This window comes from Vulpes lagopus, chromosome 4, assembly GCF_018345385.1.
Source record: "Vulpes lagopus strain Blue_001 chromosome 4, ASM1834538v1, whole genome shotgun sequence".
NCBI classification, from domain to species: domain Eukaryota; kingdom Metazoa; phylum Chordata; class Mammalia; order Carnivora; family Canidae; genus Vulpes; species Vulpes lagopus.
In genome coordinates this window covers 98,192,611-98,212,978 of record NC_054827.1, presented here as the reverse complement: position 1 = coordinate 98,212,978, position 20,368 = coordinate 98,192,611, and the positions used below count along the sequence as shown (strand labels likewise).

Below are 20,368 nucleotides of genomic sequence, written 5' to 3'. Positions count from 1 at the left end.
GATGGGCTCGCTCTGGCCTTACGTGTCGAAGCCACCCAGTGCATCTAAAGCAGAAACGTCAACGAAGGACGCATCACCCCTGTGGGCCTTTCAGGAATACAACACAGTAAGTTTGGAGAAAGTTCAAAGGCGCTAGAACTGACCAACGGCCCAGTGAAAGTTCTTGCGCTGCCATTGGCTCTGGCAGGGGGTGTGTCCGGAACCTGTGCGCCGCGGAACCTTCTCCTCCCCGGCCCAGGTTGCGCGAGGCGCGTTTTTGTGGCGCGGTTTCCGGTCGGACCTTTCCCTGTGCATGCGGCGCTATGCCCCGAGCGCGGACCGCGATGGCCCCGCGGGTCTGGCGTCGACGGACCCTGGAGCGGTGCCTGAAGGAGGTCGGTAAAGCCACCGGCCAGCCAGAGTGCTTTCTCACGTAAGTGAACAGAGCCTGGGTTCGGGGGTGTCGCCCAGGTCTCACACGTGGGTGCCGACTGCTGGCCCTTTGCAAATTCTGCAGTAGGGGGAAGATACAGGGAAGCCTACATCTGTTTCCCCCACATTCCAGATACTTTACGCTCCCTTAGCCCATCAAAACATTTAAATTTTAAATGTTGTACAGTGCATGGGGCGCCTGGGTGGTTCAGTCTGTTGAGCGTCTGCCTTTAGCTCAGGTCATGATCCTGGAGTCCTGGGATCGAGTCCTGCATCGGGCTCTCCACAGGGAGCCTGCTTCTCCCTCGGCCTATGTCTCTGTCTCTCTCTGAGTGTCTCTCATGAATAAATAAGTAAAATCTTAAAAAAAAAAAAATGCTGTATTGTGCAGATCTGTCGGCTGCATGCTAACAAAACTAGGCACGATTTTTAACTCCCAGAGGCTCCCCCTGGGACTTCCGCACTCCTGCGCTTCCCACAGAAGCGCACTAGGCCGGCTGATCTTCCAACATGCTCCCAAACCACTCAGTGCTTATTTATCATACTTTAGAGAAAGTATTAAATTTGCTGTTTACCTATCCTCCCCCCGCCCCGCCCCACTTCGATGAGCTTCTTGAGAATTAGGACTGTCTTTCTTTCATTTTTCTTCCCAATTCAAGTTCCTTGCATTTCGTTGAAGGACTTGATAAAGTAGGATCTATGAAAGTGTGGCTCTTGGATTTGTATTTCACTCGTGACCTTTCCCTTGAGCTTCAAGCTCATAGTGGCAACAGCCATCTGCTCTCTCAGCATCTGAAATTTCTTACGTCTAAAATGAAGTGTTTTTGGGGATCCCTGGGTGGCGCAGCGGTTTGGCGCCTGCCTTTGGCCCAGGGCGCGATCCTGGAGACCCGGGATCGAGTCCCACATCGGGCTCCCGGTGCATGGAGCCTGCTTCTCCCTCTGCCTGTGTCCCTGCCTCCCTCCCTCTCTCTCTCTTTCTTTCTCTATCATAAATAAATAAAAATTAAAAAAAAAATGAAGTGTTTTTCTTTTTTTAAGATTTTATTTATTCATGAGAGACACAGAGAGGGGGCAGATACAGGCAGAGGGAGCAGCAGTCTCCATAGTGGGAGCCTGGTTTAGGACTGCATACCAAGACCCCAGGATCACAGGACCTGAGTTCAAGGCACGCGCTCAACCACTGAGCCACCCAGGCAGACCAGAACTGTTGTTTCTGTTTGCTATGCTCTGCCTTCCCTGAAATTTTTCCCGCATGCTCCCACCACCTGCCTTCCCTATCTGAGTAAATGGCATCTGTGTTTTTTCAGTTGTTCACACATATAATTATTTACTTGATATCTTCATTTTTCTCATTTCTACCACTAATTCGTCAGCAAATCCTGTCCTTCAAACTATATTCTCAGTTTGACTGCTTCTTTCTGCATCTGCATTTTTAACTCTCGCACAGTTCTTATCCTTTGCCTGGATGGCTGTGTCAGCCTTGTCACTGTGCTTTGATTCCTTTTCCTCCGTTGGCCATCTTTTCAAAGTGTAAATTAATATCATTTTGCTACTCTGCTTAAAATCTTCTGATGGCTTCTCTTTACACTTAAAACCGCAGACTCTATCTCTGAGCCCTGCCTTAATTCAGCTCCCATCTACCTCCCTGGCCTTCTGCCTCCTTCAACACACTGTAGCCACACTGGCATTTCTGTTCCTCAAACTCACCAAGCTCATTTCCATCTTAGGAAATTTGTTTTCAATGTTTTTCTGCTTGGAATATATGTTTCCAGATCTTTTAAAGACCATCTCCTTATATACAGGTCTCATTTCAGATGTCATATCTTCAGAGAGGTTATTTTCTGAGCACTCTTGCCAAAGCAAGTGTTTTTTTTTTTTTTTTTTTTGTAATGCAAAACCAATTTATTTCCATGTACAACAATGAAGATTGGGATACTAAAAAATATGGAACGCTTCACGAATTTGCGTGTCATCCTTGCGCAGGGGCCATGCTAATCTTCTCTGTATCGTTCCAATTTTAGTATATGTGCTGCCGAAGCGAGCACCAAGTGTTAACCATTGGCTGAGCGAATGGAGTGGCATATAATATAGCAGAGTTGAGCATTTAAGGCTGAGATTCACTATATATCTTTAGGCAAAGAGGTGCATAGTAGTATCTCTGCCTAAAATCTATACAGCAGATTTCACAGACACTTCGTTTATTATATTAATGTGGCTCTTTAGCAAGATAATACACTCTTCGGGGCCAGCTTCTATACTTAAAATTGACATTTCGTTCAAATTAGATTTTGCACAAGAGTCGGGGTTCTTTTTAATTCACAGTGCTGTGAAATTATTGCCTGTAATTATAAATCTCTTTAAACTTTCTCCCTGTGCTCCCTTAATAGGATTCAAGATGAATTGGCATCAAACTTCACTTCATTAACAAAAGTACTTTATGATTTTAATAAAATATTAGAGAATGACAGGATGCACGGAAGTCCGTTACAAAAACTGGTGATAGACAATTTTGATGATGAGCAGATTTGGCAACAACTAGAATTGCAAAATGAACCAATTTTACAGTACTTCCAGAATGCAGTTAGCAAAACCATTAAAGATGAAGACATCAGTCTTCTTCCAGAGATTGAAGAGCGAGAGTGTGAAGAGGATGGCTCAGAGGTGGAGTCTGATGGCCAGGAGGCCCTCAAACAAGATGTGGTGGAGGAGGAAGTGGCTGACCTGAGTGGTAATAATCCTAAAGGGGATGAGAGAGCTAAAAACTTGAGCAAAGTTGATCTGAGGAAAAGTCCAGTTTTCAGTGATGAAGATTCAGATCTTGATTTTGACATTAGCAAATTGGAGCAACAAAGCAAGGTGCCAGACAAAGTGCCTAGGAAACTAAGAGAGAAGTCGGTGGTAGATGATAAATTTTTCAAGCTATCTGAAATGGAGACCTTTTTAGAAAACATGGAAAAGGAAGAACAACAGAAAGATGATGAGGAAGAGGAAGATATTGATTTTTTTGAAGACATTAATTCTGATGAAGATGAAGGAGAACTGTTTGGAAGTCAAAAACCTAAGGTAAAGTTTTTGGGGGAAAGAGGGAAGGACTTTTTACCTCCCTAAAATTAGATTTTGTTTTATTTCTTGAGAGGAGGTTTAAAATACCTCAAAACTCAACCAGAGCATGAGTGAAATATTTACATCAGTTGAGAACAATGGATTAGAAAAATTAAACCAAAGCTATCATTTCCTTATCACAGAATACTGTAGCATAAGAACCTTAATCACCCATGTTAGAGGTGTTTAGAATTTCCCTCAAACATATTCTCACCAAACACTAAAAATAATAATAGGGAGAGGAAGACATTTGTATACTGTAGGCAGGGATATTTCAGAAATAATTATGGTTAAAAGCTTTAGCATTAGGAATACTGTGCTTTGTCTTAATTGTTTATAAATGAATCTATGCTTTCTTCTAGTTTCTCATAGTCTAGTAGTTCTTAGGGCTTTATGATAAAGTTGTCAGTTGCCAGTTCCCTTTATGTAATATGCATACACATATATATGATTTAATGTCTTAATCTGTTCTTAATTGAAAACTTGAAACATCTTTTTTACTTTAGTCAGGTAAAAGTTCCAGAAACCTCAAATACAAAGACTTCTTTGATCCAGTTGAAAGTGATGAAGACCTAGCAAGTGTTCATGATGAACTGGGTTCAAATGAAGAAGAGGAAGAAATTGCTGATGAAGAAGAAGAGAGCATTTCTGAAATGTGAGTATTTTGAATCCTTTACATTGAAGCTAGAGCCACCCAATATATGTGTGTACTCATAGTTGTCAAATATGTTTGTCTTATGTAGTTATATTCTCTAAGATCAGATAGTCTCAAGATAGCCAGAAGAAAGTCTCATTTGAGATCACCTAGTGAAGATAAATATCACTGGCAGTAGAAATCAGGCCTTTGTTACAAGGAGCTTTTGTTTGCTTTTTGTGCCACTAAAAATACCTTACTTTTACTTTTGTGGATACATTTATATTATAGATTGAGGAATAATTTACTTTCTATAATTATAGAAATAGCACACTCTTTGGTCTATTTCACCTAAATAATATCTTCTGTTCCTTAATAACTGAATGACTTTGGAATTCTGACTATTTGCATTAGGTATATAAAATATCTTTAGTTACTAGAAAAATTGGTTTTTGTTTTCCTAATGAAAAATAGTGTATTATTCTCTCATATGTGTTTTGGTATTATAGGGATGAAGATAATGACCTTGAAGAAAGTGAAGACAGTAAACAACATAAAGAAACCTCAAAAAGAGTGACCTTTGCTTTGCCAAATGATGATGAAAGTGAGGATACAAGTATCTTAAATGTACAGAAAGATTCTGATGATGTTAAATCCTCTTTTGAAAAAAGACAGGAAAAGGTAATAATTAGAAATTTAAGGAATTTTTTTATATGCTTATCAAGACTGTGAGACTCACAGATAACTAATCTGCTCTGTAGTTCTTGGCGGAATGTGTAATTATCTTTTAAAAAACAAAACAAGGGAACCCTGGGTGGCGCAGCGGTTTAGCGCCTGCCTTTGGCCCAGGGCGCGATCCTGGAGAGCCGGGATCGAATCCCACGTCGGGCTCCCGGTGCATGGAGCCTGCTTCTCCCTCTGCCTGTGTCTCTGCCTCTCTCTCTCTCTGTGTGACTGTCATAAATTAAAAAAAATAAATAAATAAAAAACAAAACAAAAATCTTGCTGCTACTCTCTACTGGACACTATATAGAGATGCCCATATAGAAGGTAGCTAATTTGTAAAAGTCAGTGCTGCATTTCCCAATCTGTGGCTTTCGATTTGTGTAAAAACTTGTTTTTCCTAATGTCCCTGGTTTCTTTATACCTAATGGCATGTTTTTCTTAATTAGCTGTCCTGTGAACCTCTCTTAGTAGCTTATGAGCTGCTTTGAGGTATTCTGTAGATGGCTCCACATAGTCTAAATTTTAATTAATGCCATCTCAAACACATCTTCTGAAGTTGATAAAAATTATTTCCTTGTGACATGATTTCGGACAAATGAAGTGTTATTTGCAAATAATAGATATAGCCTGGCTTCAATTATTTGCCTTTACTATTTAACCACCTTAAAATTATATCACACAATTAGGAATGAGACTAGGTAAATAATCAAATATATCAAGGATATCAGTAGAATTACTAGAAAAAGAGAATCTCAGTTGAATTCATGATTGTCAGATTGTCCCCAGAAAAGAGAGAAGATTTGAAGGAGGGGGTAGAGAAACATTGGGAAAGAAAAAAATTGTATTGAGTCAGTGTCCTTCCTTCCCTATGTCTTCTCTAAAAAAATAAGAGAGGGACGCCTGGGTAGCTCAGCGGTTGAGTGTCTGCCTTGGGCCTAGGATGTGATCCTGGGTCGAGGGATCGACTCCCACATCAGGTTTCCTGTGAGGTCCCTGCTTCTCCCTCTGTCTCTGCCTCTCTCTGTGTGTCTCTCATGAATCAATAAATAAAATCTTTAAGTTCTGTTTTACTGGGGAATTATATCAAACTTTCAAGAAATACATGATTGAATATTGTTTAATCAATTCCCACATAAAAAGAGTAAAGTAAGGCTTCCAAACATTTTTTCTTGTGAAGCTGTAATAACATGGTACCCAAACCTGACATTAAAACACTCACACACAGTTTCTTTATGAATAGTGATGTAAATATCCAAAATAACCGTGAAAGACTAACACCACCACAACCCAGTGGGCCTCATTGCCTTGATTCGGAATTAGAAAATCTATTAATGTAATTCTTGGTTGTAATAGAATAACAGAATGAGGAGAACGGAATAGGGAGAAAACCATATGGTTCTTTTAATATATGTCAGAAAGACATTTGATGAAATTCAGGATCCATTTCTAATTTTCACTTGTAGTAAAAGGTGCTGTCATGCTTAGTGGTAAAATTCTAGAAATATCCTTTTAAAATTAGAATAAGAATGTCCACTATTACTGTTATCACTGTTAGCTAATGTCCTTGTAGAAGTGTTAGTGCAACTACAAAAGAGAAAAATAAGTGGTAAAAACTGAAATGAGTGTTAAGATGAATTAAAAGTGATTAGGAAAAATAAGGGAATTCAGTAAGGCAGCTGAGAAGATTGGCATTCTGTACAATGTAAAACCATAGATGTCTTTTAGTAGTTAGAGATAATTTGGATGGGGGGGTATGGGGTCAAAAGAGACTTCTTCAGTTACTAACGTGCTAATAATTCATCTTGGAATGCTGTGATAATTAAAATTGATAGTGGCTTATGAATCATTAGACTAGAATAGAGTCCAGAAATCTACCCAAATTCTTCTGGGGGAATTCAGTATATTATAAACATGGCATTTCAAATCAGAGAGGGAAAGAGGTCATCTGCAGCTACTCAGCCCACCTCAGGTGTCAGGAAGAGTAACTCAACTGTTGGCTTAGTAATAAAATGACAAGAACAAAATAAACGTATTGAAGAAAAATCAGTTGTTTTTGTGCTTGTGAAGATGTTAGTTGCTTTTATTTAGCTATAAGCCTGATTTTCTTAAATGTGTAATAACTTTTTATCTTTTTCTTAGATGAATGAAAAAATTGCATCTTTAGAAAAAGAGTTGTTGGAAAAAAAACCTTGGCAGCTTCAAGGGGAAGTGACAGCTCAAAAGCGACCAGAGAACAGCCTTCTAGAAGAGACTCTGCACTTTGATCATGCAGTCCGCATGGGTATGTGAGCCCACTGGCTCCTGCAAGTGTGTTTCCATGCTTTTTCCTATGGTTTTATTTCATCGAAAAATTCAAAGTGATACTTATTTTCCCTCAACTTTTAATTTAAAAGCTTATAAACACATAGGAAAGTTGAAAAAATAGTACAACAAACATATATGCCATTCCCCTGGATTCACTGGTTAACATTTTTGCCATATTTGCGTTCCTTGCCTTATGTATGTGATTATGTGTACTTTTCTCCCTCTGAATCATTTGAAAGTAACATTAATATCATGACACTTCTCTCATAAGTACTTTTACATGTATCTTCTAAGAAATAGGACATTCTCTTACATAGGCATGATACTGTTAATTCATCCAGGAATTACTAATATACTAATGAGTGCCTAAAGTGTACCTAATATGTAATCCATAATCCATTCTGCTAGTGATCTGTGTGTGATGCCTGCTGTAATTGTCTTCTGATTAATTTGTGTGCTCTAGACAGAAACCCTGCTCATCTCATCAAATTCCCTCTTATACCTATGAAGTCAAAATGAGTTTCCATTTTATTCAGTTCCAGATAGAATAAAAAAGAGGGAGTACCTGGGTGCATGAAATAAAAGTATTAGCACTTATTACCAGATATTCTCTAGTTTTGTGTTTTTCAAACTAGAGGGAGCATCAGAAGGGCTACTTAAATACAGATAGGTGGCCCTCTCCCTCCCCTTTTCTGATTTAAGAGATGTGGGATGGAGCCCAAGAATTCACATTTCTAACAAGTTCCCAGGTGTTGATGGTGCTGGTTTAAGGAACACCTTTTGAGAAGGATTGGTCTAGTTTATAACTACCTAATGAGTACATGTTACATTTCTTTTAGCACCTGTGATCACAGAAGAAACCACCCTTCAACTGGAAGATATTATTAAGCAGAGGATAAGAGATCAGGTCAGTAAGAATGAAATTTAATTTAAAATTCACTGAAATTTTTAGAAATACTATGAGACTATTTTGGGAGTAGTACCAACACTCTGTTTTCATAGGAATTTTGTTTGTATCAATTCTTCACTCGAAGCCCTAAAACTACTCACTAAGTCTATACTATCCTTATCTTTTGTTGTGTGAGACATTGCCTTTCTCTAGTGCTCTGGAAAGACAGGCAATTGTGCCTGACAAATGGGTAGCCAGAGCCATTGCCAGTCTTCCTTGCACCTTGTTCATCTGTCCGGTGGTGCTGAGCGAGGCTGGTGGAGGGTAAACAGATATGGTGACTGATTCTGACCTGATACGGTCATACATGGGACCCCTCATGTAGGCATAGTATCTGCCAGGATAAAAGATTTTTTTTTTTCAAATCTTAAAAACCTAGCAAAGTTTTTGTTTAAGAATTGATCTTAGATTCCTAGAGTAATCACTTAAAAATAATAGAAAGAGGGGCATCTGGGTGACTCAGTCGGTTAAACATTTGCCTTCAGCTCAGGTCATGGTCTCGGTCCTGGGATCAAGCCCCACATGGGGCTCTCTGCTAAGCAGAGCCTGCTTCTCTGTCTCCCTCTGTCCCTCCTTCCACCTTCTTGTGCATTCTCTTTCTCTGTCAAATAAATAAATAAAATCTTAAAAAAAAAAAAGTGTAAAAAGACAATAAAAAACACAATTGATACATTAAAATTAAATACTGAAAAGTGTTTCAGTAACCCAGGTTGGGAAAGGAAAGGATGCACACGATGATGGAGGCTGAGAAATCCTATGCTTTGCTGTCTGTAAGCAGAAAACCAGAAATGCTATGTCCCAAATCCTGAGAACCAGGGAAGCTAATAATATAAGTTCCAGTCTAAGTCCAAGGCCCAAAAACCAGAAGCATTAATGTCCAGGGGCAGGAAAAGATGGATGTCCGAGCTCAAGCAGAAAGCAGATTCACCCTCCCTTCACCTTTTTGTTCTGCTTGGGCCCTGGTGGATTGAATGATGTCCATCTGCATTAGTGAAGGCATCTTCTTTACTCAGTCTACTAATTCAAATACTGATCTCTTCCAGAGACATCAGCACAGACTCAGATATAATGTTTTACCATCTATCTGAGCATCCCTTCACCCAAATTGACACTTGAAATTAACCATCACAATGGGCAACTGGGAATGAACCCTGCTGTGGGGACCCCTGAGGATCTGTGTAGAATTTGTCTCAGATTTATCCCACCAGGGATTGATCTGCTGGAATATTTATCAGTCCTTAACTGGTTGAGAACTGCCTCTGGCATGTTAAGTCCTAGACACTTTAGAGCTGCCTGGAACGTAGGTAGGCAAGATCCCTTGGCATTCCAGAAAACCTGCAGGATAAGAAGCAGAGTCCCAGCTTGAGATGGGAAGCTGTTAGTATGTACAGACACTGTCTACCTGCAGCTAGGGGTGAGCTAAGAGATGGGTCAGGGAATATTAAAAATGGCATTTACATGGTCTGCTGCACAGGTGTTCAATAAATATCTATCCTATGGAAAAAAAGAATTGATCTTATTTTATAAACTTAAAACTGGGTGTATGACAGGTACAATAAGGCATGGTACAATTAAAGCATGTATAATGGTTGCTTGAGATAGGAAGAATTTGAAGGGTGAGTACTATATGTGGAGTGTCCTTAAATTTGAAGTCAACAAGACAAGCTCAGGTGTTGACTTTTAAACAACATGATAGGGAAATGAGGAATTAAAGTTGGTAACGAGGTGAAAAATGCATTTAAAACAACAAAAAGGAAAGTAACATCCCTTTGGTTTTTGTAATACTTATTTTCTGTGACTTGAATATCATTTCACAGGCTGAAATTAATTACTTTTTGCTATAATTTACTTGCTCTAGACTGACCATAAATATTCCAGAAGAAGAGTCTGAGATGAGTCTAGAATGAAATGATGGATTTTATTAATTTATGTTCCTTCTGCCTTTCATATTGCAGGCTTGGGATGATGTAGTACGTAAAGAAAAACCTAAAGAGGATGCATATGAATATAAAAAACGTTTAACGTTAGACCATGAGAAGAGCAAATTGAGCCTTGCTGAAATTTATGAGCAGGAATACATCAAACTCAACCAGGTAAGGAAGCCTGGAAGGCAAAGCCATTGTTACTTAAAAAAAGAAGTGGAGAACCAGCTCTGCTGGTTGAATGAATTAAGTTCCAATTTCACCCTGGCTGAAATTCATGAAAGGAATCTTGAGCTCTTGGCTCACCTTATTTAAATGTGAGACAGAGTATGTTAGGAATAGAGGGGTTATAATACTACCACTGAATGTGAGGGGGGTAGGGGAGCTTGTATTGCATTTAGTCATTAGTCACCTAATTGTTCCACAGCTAATTACTAACTTTTCACCAATTATAGTAGCCCTACAATTTAAAAATCAGTTCTCATTCATACTGTAAAAGTTACAGATAGAACATAATCTGTGAATTCATTCAGATTTTTAGGTCTGGGGGTTATTTGGTTTTTGATTCTTGTTTCTTTTCAGTTAGATTCTTAAAAGAACTACCTGGTTAAGTAGGACAGAGCCTTATTTCCCATAATACTATATTACCAATATAGTGATGGAATTATTCCTTCACATTTGATTTATTGAGAATGTGGTCAATACGTGCTTGGGGAGAGAGTATTTTATTTGCAAAAGCCATTTAAGATTTCTGCCAGATTTGATTAATTAACGTCACATTAGCAGCAATAGTCATCAGTGCCCTCAATGCCACTGTTAAGTTGAAGATTTGGAAAGATTTGAATTAATTCTTCCTGGTGGTTTTGCAGCCCACAGTGCTAGTTGAAGGAACATGTTACTGAACATTGCCTGGCATGAGAGGATTTAGTAAATACAGAAAGTATTTTGTAACCATGAGAGTTAAAAATTAAATATGTAATGCGACAGCTGTACCAGCTCTGTAAATGATAGTTATGTCTTAGAATTCATCAGCCAGTTCTCAAGTTTTTGGGTATGGACTTAATTTAGGCTGATTCTAGACCCATTCCATTAAGAGTTTGGGGATGATGATGAGTATTTACCAGAGTTTGGTATCCATCCTGGAGGTGATAAGCAAGGTGATGGTACACAGCACATGAATGAACTTCTTGTTGTTTATGTATGATTTCACAGCCATTATTCTCTGGGCTGAAGCAAACAACGTGTTTAAGATTTTTTTAAAAATGAATTAAGTTAAAATAAAGAAGCAGTGGCAAGTGCTTAGATGTGGCTGAAAGTGGGCTTTGATGACAGAAATTGGAAACAGACCCCGATGCGTCTCAGGCATTAAGGTTGTTGAGGCAAAGAGCCAGTTGCTTCCCTGTTTTGGTGTGTATTGTTTTGTTTTGTTATGCCTTGATAAAAAAGCAAATAAAAACAGTCTTAGCCTTTTAGAATAAATATTACGGGCAGAGGGAAAAGGGGATTGTGAGCATTTGGGCTGTTTTTACCTTTTGGTTGCCGGGAATAGTGCCGGTCTGAATAGATGTTTACATGTATTTGTTTGAGAACCTCTTTCTACATTCTCTCGGGTATTTATCTAAGGATGGAATTGCAGGGTCATATAGCAATTCTCCGTTTAACTTTTTGAGGAGCTCTCTCATTCATCTCTGTTGTGACTGCACCATTTTACATCGTTACCAGCACTGCACAACGATTCTAATTCCTCAGCACCCAATACTTGTTACCTAGCTCCCCTTTTATTTTAATGATAGCCATCCTCATGGGAGTGGCTTAGTTCTTGATAGAAATCAGTACCAAGGGAATTATAAGTTCTAAATCATAGAGGTAGGGGTTGCTGCAGCTCCTAAAGTGCACGTCACACTTCTTTGGTGCTGGCACCATCATGGTATTGATAATTTTAAATCTGCCTTGTAATGTGTCTTTGGAGCTGAAGCCTTGGTGTTGAGAAATGGACTATACCTTATTGACTCTTGTGTTTTGTTCTGTGATGTGTATTAAGCTGCTCATTCTGATGTTGCTGAACTTATTTTCTAAGCAAAAAACGGCAGAAGAAGAAAATCCAGAGCACAAAGAAATTCAGAAGATGATGGATTCTCTCTTCTTAAAATTGGATGCCCTCTCAAACTTTCACTTCATCCCTAAACCAGTAAGTGTGTTAACATTTCATTGTGTGGTCAGAGCAGATGTGACCTTAATTCCTCTGAGCTTTTGTGAAGCTAACTCTTTATTTGGTTTTAGGATACAAACCTGTAGGAATTCCTTGTAAATTACATGCAGGGCCTCTCTTGAGGATGGTTCACATCTAATCCCAGACAAGTCTGGCTTTGTCTGCTGATCCAGCCTGATCTCCAAATGGACCCTTCCCAGGCCTCAAGTCTTAGCCACAGGGTCTCTTCATTTCTTACTCTTTCTTATTGTTCAGTCTTCTGTTTTATTTCCATCCTGCAGGTGGTTTGGAGACCTGTGGTGTCTGTACCTGATATTTTTTGGATACCTGCTCTGTGCCATATTAAGTCCTTTATGTACATTAACCCCTCTTCCCCAGTTTTATTAAGACAGATCTGTAACACTGTAGGTTTAAGATGTACAACAATGGTTTGATACATAGGTTCCCCCACCATCGGAAAGCACATGAAGCAAGACTAAATGGGGTAAAGCAAAGAAGCAATTACCATTCATTCAATGGAAAATTTTTTGAGCATTTTAGACCCCAAAAATAATCTGTTGTAGGCTTTTCTGATACTTCAGGACCAATCTTGTAATGGATGCGCAAATAAATTGAGATAAAGCACAGATGCTCACAGACATAGTTTAAAGCTCTAGTGACTTAATGCTGAGATACCAAGTGTAGTTCCTGAGGAAGGAGCTGGGCAGAGCTGCTTGCTGCAGAACAGATGCTGAATGCTATTTTTGTTTTCCCTTTTTTTAAAAATAAAAGTGAAAAATGTTTTCAGATCTCTTTCACTTAGCAAGAACAGATACTAATGTAGGTCTTTTAGAGTGGCCTAGCATAAACTTTTGAAAGGTGTGGCATACCTGCATGAATATATTGAGGAACGATTACCATGGTAAGTTTAGTTAATATCCATCACTCTATATAGTTGCAGTTTTCTTCCTTATGATGAGAGCTTTTAAGATCTACTTTCTTAGCAACTTTGAAATATAAAATACTGTTAACAGTAGTTACCCTGCTGTATATTAGATGCCTAGAACTTACAACTGGTAGTTTGTACTTTTGGCTTCGCATCCACCTGTTTTCTATCAGTTGGGTTGTTTTAGATACATCTAAGTGAGATTGTTACTAAGAGTTAGATGGAAGAGGAACGAAGCTACCATTATTTCTCTGCCCCAGTAAAGAATTCCAGGACAGAAAAATGAAAGTAAAGCAAAGTTTTATTAAATACCCTCCAAAGGAGGAGCGAGCCAGCCAAGAGAGACAAGGCCCCAGAAACTGGTGCATGGGCGCGTGGGCTTATATTAGTTTTTCCTTTTGGGTGGGTCCTAGGGTGGCAACATTTGAGTGACAGGCCTGGATTATATAACAATTAGCCAAGTACTCATGTCCTTTCCCAAGATGTATTCTGAATGCCTGCAAGAGTGGGAAACTGCAACATTATTTCTGTTAAAGAGACAGAAGGACAAGTGGCTGCTTTCTGCAGAAGTGCAGTAAGTGCAACAAACTTAACTCTTCCTCTGCTGGGATGTTGCAGCCCCAGACCTACTGCTTGATGGGTGGAATGTAGTGGTCCCTGGGTGGGGCTCTCTGGCAGGATATCTAAGGTCCATTCTCCTGTCGCTCATGCCTAGTTTCCTACCTAATAAGATCGTAAGGTATTTATCTTTCTCTGTTTGACTTCCTCACTCAGCATAATGGCCTTAGGGTACATCAGTGTTGTCACAAATGGCAGGATTTCCTTCTTTTTATGACTAAATAGTATTTCACTCTGTATTTATTCATTCATCTGTTGATGAACACTTATATTGTTTCTATGACGTGGCTATAGTAAATAATACTGCAGTGAACATGGGGGTTCAGATACTTCTTTGAGCCAGACATGGGCACCAGCTTGGCTCTACAGATGGGTGAGGTTGCTGGCCAGGATCTCTCCTTGGGCACTGCTGTGAGGAGGAATGTGGTCTGCCAAGGTCCAGGTACTATTGCTATAAGCCCTGTCCTTGCTCTCCATCCCAGTCTGAACCCCAGTGATCAAGCCTCACATTTTCCCTCCCTGATCCTCCTGACACAGACACAATTGGGCCTGCCCAGAAGCATCCTGCAGTGCTGGGGAGCTGAAAGGCCACCTTGGGCTCTGTTCCACTGGAGAAGGCGTAGGCCAGGTCTCATTCTCAATGGGGCACTGTTCTGGCCTGGGATGATATGGTGAGAGTGTAGCCTCTCCTATACTTCGAATGTGGTCCAGAGGGTTGCTTCAGCATCATCCTCAGGTTCTGGGATTTTCACAATGCTCTCTTGTCTGTGGATAGTTGCTAGTTCGGATTGACCAGAGTTGCCATCTTGATGATGGCAGTGCTCCTGCCCATTAACTCTTAATCCACAAAACACTAAGGCAGATACTACTCTTTCTGTTTTGCAGATGAGGAAACCAAAGCTTATTTGGAGGTTAGGAGGGTTGGATTTAACTGTGGGTCCATGTTCCTCCGTTGCGTCCTGTTCTGTACTAGGCCCAGACCTCCAGTGATTAGTCTGACTCCCACCATGCTTGGCTCAGTGCCTTTCTACTTTTTAGAGCTTCTTTTCCATCTCACTACCCTCTGTGAGCTCATAAAACATTGCCGACCAGTCCTTTTGGTACTTGCTCGCCTATTATCCTTGTGTCCCTCATGTTCTCTGGAAACAACCTGTCATGAATCTCAAGGACTAGTCTAGAAGTCAGAAAGCTGAGTCAGATTCTGCCCCTAACAAGCTTTCTGAATTAGGCAAATTGCTTCACCTTTCAGCTATACAGAAGAGTTAATCACCCAAATCCTTCTGGTTCTTTGATGGTTGGGTGTTTTGTCTTCTCAGAGAACCTGCATATCTCACCTTTTTGTGTGTGTGTGTGTGTTTGGTTAATCAGATGTACTTTACATGACACTGAGTTTTTGGTGACAGGAGTTTTTGGTGACAGAAGTCTTTGGATACCAAAGTGCCTAGTGTGGGCTGTGTAATAGAAGAAAAGAGGAATTCTTAACCCCTCTTGGCCAGCAGCTCTTGCTGTGAAAAAGTTACTGATGCGAAGAACATGATTCCTTCCTGTGCCTTACAAGGCCCCACGTGATCTGGCTCCCTCTTACCTCTCTGGTCTCCATAGTTTCCTGTCCCCCAGCCACACAGGTGGCCTGCCAGTGCCCTCAGTGGCAGAGTGCCTCCTTCCACATACCTTCCTGCCAGCCTCTCCACCTGCTAGGCTGTATGTACTTCCTTCTTTCCGTGGCTGTCTCCTTCTTATCTCTGAGGTGTCAGGCTGAGTACTCTCTTCTCTTTCCTGCATTCATTTCCCTCACAGCACCATGATTGCCATTGGTCAATTGCCAATCATTCCCTACTCATTTTTTTAAAATATTTTATTTATTTATTCATGAGAGACACAGAGAGAGAAGCAGAGACACAGGCAGAGGGAGAAACAGGCTCCATGCAGGGAGCCTGATGCAGGACTCGATCCCAGGACTCCAGGATCATGCCCTGAACCAAAGGCAGATGCTCAGCTGCTGAGCCCACCTAGCTGTCCCATCATTTCCAAGCCAGCATAAATGTATTTTGTCACACTAGCATGGAACTTGGCATGGGGAAGTATTCAGACCTTCCTTAGAACCTTGGGAATTGAAGAAGGAGGAATGTATTTAAGTCTACAAGCCCCAGTTTAAAAGCCTTCCTTAGTCCTCTTTTAGAAATGTAGAATTTTCGGTGTAAGTTTCCCTTAATAATGAACTTTCTTTTATTTTTAGTTTGGTATTTCACGATTCCTGCTTCACAAAACCTTGTTGATCATTTTTTTGTTTTGTTTTTTTTCTGGGCTGTCTTGCATTTTTTCTGTATTTCTCTTTAAATTGGTAGAATGGAACACAGTATTCCTAATAAATAAGTGAACAGTGGAAGAAATTATTTCTTTCACACTCTGAAGTTTTTTTGTTAGAATCCAAGATCCTGTTGTGCGTATGGATTATTTTCATTCTTTCTAAAATTTCCTGGGACACACATCTGCCTGGTTAACTGGAATATGGCCAAGAGTAGGGTAAGGAAAAGGGTGTGCGAAGAAATCAGTGACACTGCAGTAGAGCTCCTCTCTTCTCAGTCTCATGTTTTCTCCACGGCATCTGCTATGTCCCACACTTCCATCTTTTATTCTCTAGCCGACAGAGTCCCCATTCGTGTCCCCTGGTGTTCTCAGAGATGTGCGGGAATTAGATGTAAAGAGCATTAGTGTAGGTGTTAGGTAAATAATCACTAGTGTTCTGCTATTACCAAGGTCAGTATGAAGCCTGTTCTAATTTCTGTCTTTTCCTGGACAGTTCTTCCAAAAAAAAAAAAAGACTCTTCAGTTAACATTGCATTTCATAAAATTTCCCCTTTATATAATTAATAGGTTTGATTTATTTCAGTACTATTTTAGTTTTCCAGAGCAGCTCTGTATCATTTTTCTGTTTACAAAGCTATGTTTAGAGGAACTGGCAGATGAGAAAATTTGTTTTATTAAGTAGTCTATTTTGACTCTTATTGTGATAAGCATTTTTATTTGTACCTCTTTCTGTTATATTTCTTTTTTTTATATAAAAGAGTTATTTATTTATTCATGAGACACAGAGAGACAGAGACACAGGCTGAGGAAGAAGCAGGCTCCCCACAGGGAACCTGATGTGAGACTTGATCTCAGATCCCAGGATCATGCCCTGAGCAGAAGGGAGACGCTCAACTGCTGAGCCACCCAGACGTCCCTCTTTTTATATATTTCTTAAAGCCTTTTTTCCATAACCACAGATAGGATAATATTCACAAAAATCAGTAGATTCTTTGTAACATTAGATAGGATTGTTTGAAATGTCCACATCCGTGGCAGATGGGAATAGTTCAGTAATAGGTAAGAGAACTGGTGTTTCAATATGGCATAAATGTCCTGCAAAAGTGTAGAGTAAGTGTTCTTGGTGCAGTAGTGAGTCAGAGAAGACCTAAAGTACTCAGATATCAAAAGATTCCTCAACCAGCTCATGCTGCCCGTCAACACTGCCGTCATTCCACTTCCGACTTTTGCTGTTAGCCATCTCACATTTTAAATAATGTCCTTGAAATATTTTATTTTTTTTAAACCTACGAGAGCTTTTTTTTAAAAATTATTTCTTTAACTGAGAGTGAGTGAGGTGGGGAGGGGCAGAGGGAGAGAATCTTCAAGCAGACTCCCTGTGGAACAAGGAGCTTGATCCAGGACTTGATCTCATGACTCGAGGTCATGATCAGAGCTAAAACCAAGAGTCAGACTTTATTTTATTTTTTTTAACTTATTTATTTATGATAGACATAGAGAGAGAGGCAGAGACACAGGCAGAGGAGAGGGAGAAGCAGACTTCATGCCAGGAGCCCGACGCGGGACTTGATCCCGGGACTCCAGGATCACGCCCTGGGCCAAAGGCAAGCGCGAAACTGCTGAGCCACCCAGGGATCCCCAAGAGTCAGACTTTAAACTGACTGAACCATCCAGGACCCTCTCCATAAAGTATTTTGTATATTATGCCTTAAATTAATGGGTTCACACCTTAATAATAGAGAACAAACAGGGTTGCTGGAGGGGTGGGGGGTGGGCTGAATGGGTGATGACGATTAAGGAGTGTACTTGTGATGAGCACTGAGTGTTGTATGTAAGTGATGAACTACTAAATAAAAAATAATAAAGTAAATTTTAAAGGATGTTTAAAAAAATAATAGGTTCACAATATAAATATTTTATGTAAGGACTATTTCTGACTTGTCTTGGGGTGCCTGGGTGAGTCAGTTGGTTAAGTGGCTGCCTTTGGCTCAGGTCATGATCCCAGGGTCCTGAGATTGAACCCTGCACTGGGCTCCCTTCCAGGGAGCCTGTTTCTACCTCTTCTTCCTGCTCCTGCTCTCTGTCTCTCGCAAATAAATAAAATCATTACAATATATAAATAAATAAATGTGTTGTCATTTTTCTAGCCTGTTCCAGAGATTAAAGTTGTGTCAAATCTGCCAGCCTTAACCATGGAGGAGGTAGCCCCAGTGAGCGTAAGCGATGCAGCTCTCCTGGCCCCAGAGGAAGTCAAGGTAAGAAGCCAGTGTCGAAACATTTCGTTTATTTTTTTATAAGTTAGTTTATAGCTAGATCTCTACTCAACATCTTTATCCTAGAGTTTGTAGTTTTTATTTTAATGGATCAGCAGTTTCTAAGTATAATCAAACTAATAGTATTACATAGTATTCAAACATTAGTCTTCTGTAACCAAATATTATGAGGTATGAGAATTATTGTAAAAACTGCTTGTAATATCTGATGTCTGTGTCTTGTTATAATCCAATTTGAATACTAGCAGTGATGTTAGGTTTAAAATTAATGGTTTATGTTGCTCATATACCAGTAATCCTTTAATATCAGCATTTTCCTCCATTGTTGTATTCATTTAGTGCTCATCAATAATCAAATTGGTGTCTAGAATAGAACATTTGGGTTATTAGAAGAAGTTAGACATACCAAATGTACGCAGTCCCTGCCTCACGAACATTGAAGCTCATGCATTACACAGGAATGATTTCCGCCGGGTGTCATCTTCCCAGCTGGCCTAGCAGCCTAGCAGCGCGGCTCTTTGTCCCTCCACACTTGCCTTGCTGCACCCACTCCCACCCCTTCAAAACCTCTGCTACCTCTACAGGTGACAGCCGTGGCAGGATAGGCTGGCAGCTGGGGAGGAAAGAGGACATTGATCCTCACTGGATAGATGTTTCCCTTCTGTTTCTGTAAAACCCTCCTGCCACCTAGTGGCTGTCCTCAGCAGCTTAGTGCCAAGGTAGTCCCAGAAGCCCATCTGAAGTCCTTAGTGCTGGAGGGGGCTTGCTTCTGGGGCCATCAGCTTGATACCCCAGCTTTCCAGGCCACCTCTGCAATGTGCTTTGGGGGCTGAACTGCCATTATGAGAATCTGCTTGTCAAAGAGTGCATCCCAGGTCTTACAGAGCTGAGCTCCCTAAGCTCTTTGGAGTGCAGGTGGGTACTGCATCCTCCTGGTGGTGATACACCATTCGCCATGCTTTGTGGAACTGCTGGTCTTTTAACTTCTGAGTCGTGTGAAGTTAGATTAACTACTATGCTGGGGGTTATTTTTAATAGGAAAAAAATAAAGCTGGAGATGTAAAAACAGCTGCTGAGAAAACTGCCACAGACAAGAAACGAGAACGGAGGAAAAAGAAATATCAAAAGCATATGAAACTGAAGGAGAAGGAAAAGCGGAGAAAACTGCTTGAAAAGAACAACCCAGACCAAGCGGGAAAATACACAAGGGCAGTAGCTTCAGAGAAGTTAAAACAGCTGACCAAAACAGGCAAAGCTTCGCTGCTAAAGGTAAGGATGCAGGAAAGAAATCTGCTGTAGGGGGCCTTCATGGGGATGGCGGTTGAATCAGTGTGTGACATCCACTCCACTGTGTGTCAGCCTGCTGATGTCGCCTGCCTGCCACCTGCCTGCCCAGCAAGAGGCTTCTGGCCCCTGGCTGGATAACAGCCAGAAACTCTTGGCCCTCATAGCTCCTGGGGCCTGGCAGCAGTTGTCTTCCACTCCCTCCTGCCTTAAATTACAAGAACATTGCAACCACATAGAATGCATGTGATACTGATACGTCTGTGCTAACTGGTGTGATTTTTCATAATTCTCAGTTTTTGGAAATTTTATAGCATGAGTGTGTTATTATTTTTAATTGCAGGATGAAGGTAAAGACAAAGCCTTAAAGTCATCTCAAGCATTCTTTTCTAAATTACAAGATCAAGTAAAAATGCAAATCACTGACGCGAAGAAAACAGAAAAGAAAAAGAAGAAAAGACAGGATATTTCTGTTCATAAATTAAAGCTGTAATATATTTTGAATATAATGTAAATATTAATGTGTAAGTTTATATTCTGTCATTTTTCTCTTATAATAAAATTTTTGAGAATTTTTTTTTTTGTATAGACAGCTTATATTTGAGAATTTCTCATTTTGAAAAGACAAACTCAGACTGACATCGGAAAGCCCTGAGTTGCTTCCTCTGGGTGTGAAGCTGGACTGAGCTCCCTCGGCCCTT

At 40.3% G+C, this 20,368-nt stretch overlaps 1 protein-coding gene and 1 non-coding gene across 2 annotated transcripts; one reads left to right on the top strand and one right to left on the bottom strand.

Moving 5' to 3' along the window:
* The first annotated feature begins 159 nt into the window (after window positions 1–159).
* MPHOSPH10 (M-phase phosphoprotein 10) lies at window positions 160–20,243 on the top strand. The gene is made up of 11 exons (XM_041753005.1): window positions 160–412; window positions 2,802–3,477; window positions 4,023–4,171; window positions 4,660–4,831; window positions 7,016–7,157; window positions 8,020–8,087; window positions 10,085–10,222; window positions 12,129–12,239; window positions 18,258–18,365; window positions 19,422–19,652; window positions 20,011–20,243. The coding sequence occupies exons 1-11, from the start codon at window positions 303–305 to the stop codon at window positions 20,158–20,160; spliced, it is 2,055 nt and encodes a 684-aa protein (XP_041608939.1). The 5' UTR covers window positions 160–302; the 3' UTR covers window positions 20,161–20,243.
* On the bottom strand, window positions 2,353–2,459 carry LOC121490322. The gene has a single exon (XR_005987627.1). It is a non-coding gene; the product is annotated as a U6 spliceosomal RNA (small nuclear RNA).
* Window positions 20,244–20,368: the final 125 nt, after the last annotated feature.

Bases quoted from the DNA above. Each gene is read 5' to 3' on its own strand.
- MPHOSPH10 (XM_041753005.1), top strand. From the start codon at position 303: ATGCCCCGAGCGCGGACCGCGATGGCCCCGCGGGTCTGGCGTCGACGG. The intron at 7,158-8,019 runs GTATGTGAGCCC...CATTTCTTTTAG, and splicing joins TGATCATGCAGTCCGCATGG to CACCTGTGATCACAGAAGAA. The intron at 10,223-12,128 runs GTAAGGAAGCCT...TTATTTTCTAAG, and splicing joins AATACATCAAACTCAACCAG to CAAAAAACGGCAGAAGAAGA.